The 10,030-nt window shown below is 46.5% G+C and overlaps 1 protein-coding gene across 1 annotated transcript in view; it reads left to right on the top strand.

Moving 5' to 3' along the window:
- Nucleotides 1–5,843: 5,843 nt before the first annotated feature.
- LOC116958360 (receptor-type tyrosine-protein phosphatase beta-like) overlaps nt 5,844–10,030 on the top strand; it is a 43,929-nt gene continuing 39,742 nt past the window's right edge. The window contains exon 1 of the mRNA XM_032980921.2: nt 5,844–6,204. Within this exon, the coding sequence (XP_032836812.1) occupies nt 6,115–6,204 (90 nt within the window). The 5' untranslated portion in view covers nt 5,844–6,114. The remainder of the gene's footprint in view (nt 6,205–10,030) is intronic.

The raw sequence follows: 10,030 nt of genomic DNA, 5'->3' as shown, positions 1-10,030 counted from the left end.
GTCTACAGTTGTGAAAATGTATTTGCTGAAAGTTTCTCCCTGCTCAATCGAACTTGGAGTTGATATTGAGCCCTTTTGGTGGGCCTGAGTAAGTGGTGTAAATTCTACATTCCTATGGCTAGTTTATCCAAAGGATAACAACTGTTGACTTCCCTTAAACAGTTTTTTTTATCCATCGTGAAAGGGAAGGGATGTGTTGAACCTTGGATGGGATTTGAATGCAACCGTTCAACTGCGAGTCAAGTACTTTATCACAATAATATAAATAATGTCATTTATCCATCTGAGTCTCACTAAGTCTAAATTGTCAATTTTATGGAGAGTCCTGCATTGGAATATTTATCCAATTCCTTGAGCATTTTTGCATGTCGGAGGAAACGAGCACATGGATACAACCTACACTGACACGGCCTTCTTCCAGCAGTGGAATGACAAGTCGCTGTAAATTAGTTATTAACTATAATACTCATTGGTTTTTTCGGTAAAGTCACGTATGTAGAAATACCATAAAATTATATTAAAATAAATCAATCACGACGTTTCGACCGCAACACAAGCGATCTTCATCAGGTGTAAAAAAACAAATATCGAGGGAGCACCTGATGAAGATCGCTTGTGTTACGGTCGAAACGTCGTGATTTATTTATTTTAATATAATTTTATGGTATTTCTACATACGTGACTTTACCGAAAAAAACAATGAGTAATTTATGCAGTCACGAAAGCTTTAATTTTTTATTAACTATAATACTGTTTTTCTCATTTATTGAAAGATACGTGTCGTTTAGCGTGGGGACCAGGGGGTGTAATGTTTAGTGCACTGCGCTACGAACCCAGCGACCCGGGTTCGATTCCCGCTCACAGCCACCACCATTGACGGTTATCTGAACCGGCCCATGGCCTTCCCTAGGTCGACTCAGCCTCAAATAAGTGCCTGGTGCGGGTGTGTAATCATCGCCACGAGGGAGACAAAGGCGGCCGGGCGTGGTGCTTGCCGCCAACCCCCTTGTGTTCTGTACCGCCCTTCATAGGTGCTCGCTAACAGCACTTGCCCCAAGAGTCTGTTCAGGGTACACGTAGGATATGTTTTTTTTTTGCTCGAGCTCAGGTAGCACACGCTTGAGACTGCACACTGCCGCCTTCCTGCCTACGCACTTGAAGAAGGTGTCATCAACCCTTCCATGAAATATGCATTTTTGTTTCGTATACTATTTTGCTGAATTAGTCAACAAAGTACAGTACAAGTTCCTTCTTCACAACTGGTCTTCCTCAAATATTTTATCGGCAGTTCACTTTTATGGTTTTCAAAGTTTAACATTAAAAAACATATCCGTGTGGGTTGTTGCGAAAGCAAGGAACATGCACATTGGACTGATAATGCCTGAGCAGAACACAGGAAGACACCCGGATGTACAAACACCACGGACGATGGAAGTGGCCAGGTTGACTTGTGCATCCGTTGGGTTTGTTGTGAACAGATGAGACTCATAGAGGGTCTTAAATGCACAGAATTCAGAATCTTCATTTATATTTGAGGAATCTGATAATATACGAAGCTCACCCGTTTCTGATGTCACGTTAAGGTTCATTGTTAATATCTTGAGGTTCAGAGCGAGAATAAGGCATAATTGCAGTATGTTGCGAGTTGTTAATTCCAAAATGCTCTTTAAGAGCCAGACGAAGGCATCAACTTGGAATTCTCGGTGTTCATTTCCAAAACCACTGTTCATGTACGAATCTCGTACAGCCAAATGTAATGCACGATTAGGATTCTGATGGCTCCCTTGTTAATGCTTGAGGACAAGGAGACGCATGTTTAAGAAAGAGTAAACAACTTTTTAGCTAAACAGCTACAGCTTTGATAATGCCTGAGCAGAAAACAGGAAGACACCCGGATGTACAAACACCACGGACTGTAGCTGTTTACCATCGCAAAGCAACTCGAACGTTACGACTGAAGAGCCTTCCAAGAGTTGTCCATTGCGTGTTACTTGATGTCACAGCCCAGTTCGAATTGCTAAAAATTTACCCACAACTAAACTCAATAATAACGACAATAATAATCCTAATAACTGGACGTTGGTCACTTCTTTGTTCGATGTCTGTTGCATAAAGGAGTATCTCAATGGGCTCTCATCCACAATTGCATCAATGACAGGAGCAGTGAATTGTGGCCGACGTGTGTAGATTATATTTCTGCATGCATTTGCTGAGGTCGAAAAAAATATATACTAATGAGGGATCCATTTGTATCAATAAAAAAACACGAATAATATTAATTGTAAGGACCTTCGTGACTGTACATATTTCCTGCACGGTTCGTGGCCCTTGCTCTCGACAACCCGCACCGAGTAGTGTGGTGAAGTGTTTTTTTTTAAACCTCCATGGCTGACACGAACATGGGGTTGTTCCCTTCATCTAGCCGTGGATTTACAAAACAAATTAAAATGAGCATTCATGACAATGTAGTGTGAGGGTGCAGACTTGAATATTTTAAAGATTTTTCTTTCCTCAATATTCTGTCCATACAGTTGGGGCCAATGTGGTCAAGAGATAATTAATTATTGCAGTGAACATTGTTCTTACATCACCGCGCGCGCGTTAGAGAACGGCCTCTGGAGGATGACATCACACAGAACGGTGCTCATTCTCACACGTTGTCACGTGCCTATTCCACATCGTGCCCCAACCATGATCGATCCACTGCTGCAAACATAGTCCTCCCCAAGCTGTCGCCATCCCCCATCATGGTCCCAGGATGTATAACAATCCACCCTGCACATGCGCCGATTACATCGCTTAATCGAAAGCCCTCTAGGGTGCGTTCCCTCCTTTGGCTGCCGCCCAGTAGCTAATCTCGCCCACCGACCTTCATGCCTTCTAGCGACGTGCCCTGCCAATCGACATGATGATTTTCAGTCCCAATAGCCCAAATGAGCCGAATTAAGTAACAACCAATGTTAACAACATACAGCTTAAGTGCATTCATGGGTGACATGGCTGAAAAACCATCCATCTCACTACTTTTTGACAATGCCGTTTAATCGTTGGTGGCTGAAAACCGAATTGTAACCGAGGGTCCCAGCGATGCCGGCTCAGTGGCACGGACACTGCATTAGTGTCCCGAGCCACCCAGCTCTCTCTTGGCTTGCACGCACACTTCACAAATTGTGAATAATTTTCCTTAAAGACTGCGCAGCCGGCACTGCGTGTCGGGCTTCTTATCGCCGGTGATGTTACTGGACTCGTTATCGCCTTGCCCTCTCAACGATCGTCAGTTGGCCTCCCATGGGATCGGTGTCTGTGCAGTGCATACCTTTGGCAGGGCAGTATAAGTATGCACGTAGAGTTTGTAAAGGCGGGGCCCTCCAATTGCTTAACTCAGGCCACTGCTGGCTGAAGGGCCTCCGATACTCTTAAAGAGTCGAGTTCGTGAGCCTCCTTCACCGCAAGCTTGACATCCTGCTTGTGCACTAATCATGACCCTACGCATCAGCCTAGCCAGGGGTGGGCCAACCAAAGGTCAAAAAGTACCCATGAGTTCTGCAACGAGCCAAGTGTATATATGTGTGTATATACAGACAGTGTTTTTTGACAGCGCGGAAGACATTCATTATCCTTCGCTACTGTGACTACGTTCTACATTAGAGCCGCATGTGGTGGATTAAATAGCCGCATGCGGCTCTGGAGACGCCAGTTGGCCACCGCTAACCAGCTCTTTAACTCATTCATTAACTTTCGCTAGAGCCAGGCGAGAGCCCATTGAGTTTGCCTCTTTAACTCATCCATTCGTGAACTTTATTCATAACCATGCGAGAGCCCATCGAGTTCACACATTAATTCACATATCTACGATAACCCAAGTGAGAACGCACTGAGACGAACCATCTTTTCATTCACTAATTTATTGATTTGTGAACATGATTTATCACCATGCGAGAATTAATTGTCTACTCATCACGAGAGACCTGGGTAAAAGCGCACAGTACCATAAACACCGTGAAAATAGGGCATGTGTGTGTACAATTGTGGTTGTTTGTGCCCATAACGTGACGATAGCCCAGTGGCATTGGTTTATGGAGGGCACGGCTTGCTGATGAGACAGCGAAATTGAAACCGGTCCAAAGTTACCTTGCTTAAACGTTACTGAGATACATAAATCTGGAAGAAAGTCAACGGACTCTTCATTGTCTTACGTGCTCCAGCATAGTTCACGGTCACCAACAATTGCTCTGCAAGTTCAAATCCCAATTTGGGGGGGGGGGGGGCTCGAGTCGACTCAGCCCATCGTTCCTCGAGGGTCGATAAATCAGGTAACGTGGAAAGTAAAAGTGTTAACTTGACCTGTGCCTCCCCCTAGGTCGGCTTCGACGAATACAAGACAAATACCGTAACTGTGTTTGGCGTGTGAGCAACATCAGCAATGATGAGAAAACGGCGGGCAGGACTTGGCGGTAGTTTATCGTCGCGCTAAATAGGTGCTCACTGACAGCACTAACATCCGACAGTGAGTCCGTTTGCGCCTCCAATTAACACGGCTGGCTACGTACGGTGCGAAAGAAGTTCAACATGCATACTTAAGGGCAGAAGGGGAAGATTGTTACGCGTGTCTGTGTGTTGTGTTAAACTTTCCATCCTGAACCTTTGTTCCGCTATTACGGGGTTTTGTCGTCATTGACAGATTGTATTCAAAGGGAAGTGTCCGTGTGTCTGCATATGTTAGGGTCTTTGCCTGTGCGTGCGTGTGTGCTCGCTAACAGCACTTGCCCCCTCCCCCTAACAGTATGTTAAGGCTATACGGGAGAGCTTTGTCTTTGTTGGAGGAGCAGTGGTGGTCCGAGCCCCAGAGAACGAATTTATTTATTTAGATTCCAGACCACTGCCGGCGTCAGTGGCGAGGGATATCTGCACCGATCCTTCTAACCCTCCGATTCTGACCCTCGGACTTTAACATGCGTATGTGGTAAACATAAACACTTGGGAGACAAATGTGGCCGGGTGTGGTGTTCCTCCACCCCACATCGTGCCTTAATAAGTACTCGCTGATAGCAATTGCCTCAAACGTCTATGTAGGGATTGTAGGCTATACATTGGCTTTGTATGCGCGTGTGTGTGTGACTCGTACAAGCGGTGTCAAGATCGGCCTCTGTGGAGGAGCCTCGTGAAGGACGCGCACTGGGCTGTTGGAGGCAGTCGCCCTCCAGCAACAACGAAGGGCAAAAAGAACGACGCTCACAACAGACGAGCGGAGCGCCGGGTGGCTAAAACGCAGCAAGTTGGCACAGCGAGGAGGTGGTGCATATTCAGTCATCTCAGTTAACCCATGGCACCTGGATCTGTCCCGTGACCTCCTGTCAGCGAACATTCCCCACCCCACCCGACCGCAAGGTGCACCTAGACTGGCACAAAGCACCGTGGTGACGTCCCCGCCACTTATAGTGGCGAACGGCGATTGTTGTTATTGTTGAGGCTTTGTATGAACGTGAGCGGGTTTGTAATACCTCTGTAAATGCGTGCGGCTTGCAGTTAAGCTCAAATTGTCCATCATGAATTAACCCGGTGTAACGGTGGATCTGCAATATATTTATCGATGAATATCAAAACTAAACGAAACATTCATCGAAACGCGAGTGGTGTTGGGGGGGGCGAATCATCATTATCTCAGTCGTACACGCAATACGTTCACGTGGCGAGTACCCAGCCACTAGAGGCCGCTACAGTCACCACGAACTTGAAAAAAAATAATCGGTCTCTTTAATCGATTCGCGACCGAGAGAATTGAGCCGGGGCGGTGGGGCTGGGGTTGGAGGTGGGAGGGATGGGTGACTCGTTACGTGTTCATTAATTAGTCACTAATTCTACGCTGGTGGAAGCTGCAATTGGTCGAGTAGAAGGAAGTCTCGCACAAGGAAGAGCTGCAGCCGCGAGTAGAGCTCTCCACTGTTTGTGGAGCTTTCCACTCCACTGCTCTCTACACACCGCTGTTTGACAGCCTCGCCAACCGGGACAACAGTTCCCAGAAATTTTATATATCCACATCTCTCTCCTAGTTTCAGTTATCAGCTGAGATAGTAGATGACTCTGGATTCGTGTTGAATTTGGGTTGGTGAACAGATGAGAAGCCACACAGATACGATGAAGATGGGATCGGCGTGGCCGGGGTCGGTAAAGCACCTGATCCTACTGGCCGTTCTGCTCATAAAGGTACAACCCTTTGTCGGTTTAATTGTCACGTTCACTGACCAGCGTGGTGAAGTATGGTTTAAAAAAAATCAACACCCACGACCGGCACGGCGTGGCGGAGGCTTTCAAACAACCGTGGATCGACAGATATTCACAGTTTTTATTATTATTTGGATTATTATTTATCCCAAAAAAGTCTCAATACATGGTCAGCATGGTCCTTACTTTGTGCGACCAATTCCTGTTCGAATAAGTATTTGATCGTGATGAAGATGCTGAATATTGTGATGCTGTTAAAATATGTCCAGGAAAGCCTCATTGAATCTCAGTAATCGTTTGCAAGCGTGTCTGGCCACATCTGGATATTTTGGCTAATTATGCAATTGTTATTATTCTTGGACTACTATAAAGTTATTGCTATTATTCTCGCAATGCGATATAGTTACCGATGCTTCTCAACCTTTCTTTATTCCACGGCGCTACGTACGGTACTGCATGTATGTATGTGCGTATGTTGAACTTCTTTCGCACCGTACGTAGCCAACCGTGCTAAATCGGAGATGCGAGCACACACACACATTACGTACACATGTCTCTGTATGTGTGTCTGCGTGTCTCTATGCATGTCAGCGTGTCTCTGTGTGTGTCTGTGTTTATTTGTGTGTCTCCGTGTCTGTGTGTGTGTGTCTCCGTGCCTGTGTGTGTCGGCGTGTCTCTGCGGTCGTGGTACTTGGCCACCCACGCCCTCGTGTACCGCGCCGGCCTTCAAAGGTGATACTCGCCAACAGCACTTTCCCCAACAGTCTGTTAAGTCTGTACGGGGGATCTTTGTCTTTGTCTCTGGATGTCTTCGTGTCTGTGTGAGCGTCTCTGTGACGCAGCGGTTAGCGCGCTGCGCTACAAACCGGCGACACGAGTTCGATTCCCGTTTACGGTCAACACCAGTGACGATTGTCTGAACCGGTCCTGGGCCTCCCGTAGGTCGACTCAGCCTCAAATTAGTAGCTGGTGCGGTGTGTAAAACATCGCCACTAGGGTGACAAAGGCGGCCGGGCGTGGTGCTGGATACCCACCCCATCGTATGCCGTGCCGGCCTTCATTGATACACGCCAACAGCACTTTCCCCAAACGTCTGTTCAGGCTACACGGGGGAATCTTTGTCTCTTTGTCCCAACTGTGCATGAATGACCGAGATGAGTTAAGAGGTCCCTGGGGTGGTGTTGGTGGGTGGGGGCTGTGTCTACCGCGGGTCCCCATCGCGGTTGCGAGGCGCGGTTGCAGTACAGCTTTGCTGATGCCCTCCTCTCGTGTGAACGGGAAAGGGGAAATCGCCTGGCCCATCTCGCTTCGCCGACCGCCGGGGACGGGTTGGGAGTTTCGCAAAAAGCGCTGCGTGATTAACCAACCCTTGCATTTGCCTCTTCCTGCCTGTCCGTCTATGTCAGGGGTGGGGAACCTTTTATCTGCCAAGGGCCATTTGGATATTTATAACATCATTCGCGGGCCAAACAAAATTATCAACTTAAAAATGTGCCTGTTATATTTGGTCAAAAATTTAATTAACTCACCCCTAATGTGATGGCTGGAACTGCTTCTCTTTGGCGAGGCGTGTGATGATGTTAAGCTGGCATCGACGATGTTGCTACTCGCAACTGCTTTTCCAGGTTTGCTCCTAGATTTATTGAATTTCGAGTCCCGCCTGCGCTTGCCTTGGCAGGGCCAGAGACAAAATGATTTCGCGGGCCTTATACGGCCCGCGGGCCGGACGTTCCCCACCCCTGGTCTATGTGTCTTGGGGGATGCAGGGGAGACTATAAAGTTATTGTTTTTAAGACGGTAATGTTAACGTGTTAAAGATTATCTACAATGTAAATGAAGATTATCTTATGTAATTATTTGCATGTGCTGTTAAGAAGGGCCATTTCCCGAAACGTTACTTATTACATATTTCCCTTTAAGGCCACAGTGTTACTGACGAACGTGATACGTTTTTGGTAATGATTGTTTGTGTACCACTGCCAGTAAGTTTAATGTAATTCGTTTAATGTGAATGAAGGAGGAATTGTTGGTGCAGAGTTGTTATGCTGCTTGGTACTTCCTCTGGCGACAGCAAGGAAAATACATCAGGGTTTCTGCCGAGATAGTTTTCGATAAATTAACAAACCTTTCTCCCATGGCGATGATGTCACATGCCATGACACCATGGCCAGGAATGAAACTTGGTCGGGGATGAAAGACTGCAATGCAATACATAAATTACTCGCCAAGAAAACGCCTTCTGGAGCAACTTTATTTTTGTTTTACTGACTCACAACATCACCCAAAATGCCAAACTGTAGTCATTGTTGAATTGTATCCACGTTGTGCAATTTTGAGAGCACACGGCTTGCAATTAGAAAGCAGCCGAGTTCAGCTAGCAGCGCACCACACTGTGTAAAAGTATTCCCCCCCCATACGTCTATCAATCTATCATCACAATCGGAGCGTGGAGTTCCCCCTATGTGCCAGCTTGCGTTATTAAAACAGCTTATACAGTAATAATAATATAATTAGAGTTGGTGGGGTGTCTTCGTAGGTCAAGAGACACTTAGTCCGCATTTGCTGCGACCTGGGTTTGTTTCTGGATTTCAGCTGCTCGCGAATAAACCAGCCCCGTCACCAAACGACTGCACGACTACATTTGACTTAAATTGGATTATTTAAAATCTGAGACTTAATTGTCCGTTGGATGTATACGTGCCACTATTTACATGATGTACAGTGAGGGAAAAAAGTATTTGATCCCCTGCTGATTTTGTACGTTTGCCCACTGACAAAGAAATGATCAGTCTATAATTTTAATGGTAGGTTTATTTGAACAGTGAGAGACAGAATAACAACAAAACAATCCAGAAAAACGCATGTCAAAAATGTTATAAATTGATTTGCATTTTAATGAGGGAAATAAGTATTTGACCCCTCTGCAAAACATGACTTAGTACTTGGTGGCAAAACCCTTGTTGGCAATCACAGAGGTCAGACGTTTCTTGTAGTTGGCCACCAGGTTTGCACACATCTCAGGGGGGATTTTGTCCCACTCCTCTTTGCAGATCTTCTCCAAGTCATTAAGGGTTTGAGGCTGACGTTTGGAAACTCGAACCTTCAGCTCCCTCCACAGATTTTATATGGGATTAAGGTCTGGAGGCTGGCTAGGCCACTCCAGGACCTTAATGTGCTTCTTCTTGAGCCACTCCTTTGTTGCCTTGGCCGTGTGTTTTGGGTCATTGTAATGCTGGAATACCCATCCACGATCCATTTTCAATGCCCTGGCTGAGGGAAGGAGGTTCTCACCCAAGATTTGACGGTACATGGCCCCGTCCATCGTCCCTTTGATGCGGTGAAGTTGTCCTGTCCCCTTAGCAGAAAAACACCCCCAAAGCATAATGTTTCCACCTCCATGTTTGACGGTGGGGATGGTGTTCTTGGGGTCATAGGCAGCATTCCTCCTCCTCCAAACACGGCGAGTTGAGTTAATGCCAAAGAGCTACATTTTGGTCTCATCTGATCACAACACTTTCACCCAGTTGTCCTCTGAATTATTCAGATGTTCATTGGCAAACTTCAGACGGGCATGTGTATGTGCTTTCTTGAGCAGGGGGACCTTGCGGGCGCTGCAGGATTTCAGTCCTTCACAGCGTAGTGTGTTTCCAATTGTTTTCTTGGTGACTATGGTTCCAGCTGCCTTGAGATCATTGACAAGATCCTCCCGTGTAGTTCTGGGCTGATTCCTCACCGTTCTCATGAGCATTGCAACTCCACGCAGTGAGATCTTGCATGGAGCCCCAGGCCGAGGGAGATTGACAGTTCT

Source organism: Petromyzon marinus, chromosome 3, assembly GCF_048934315.1.
Source record: "Petromyzon marinus isolate PM22_M1 ecotype Great Lakes invasive population chromosome 3, UKy_Petmar_22M1.pri1.0, whole genome shotgun sequence".
Taxonomy (NCBI): Eukaryota; Metazoa; Chordata; class Hyperoartia; order Petromyzontiformes; family Petromyzontidae; genus Petromyzon; species Petromyzon marinus.
The sequence above is the reverse complement of the archived record's forward strand: the minus strand, read 5'-3'. Positions and strand labels throughout refer to the sequence as shown.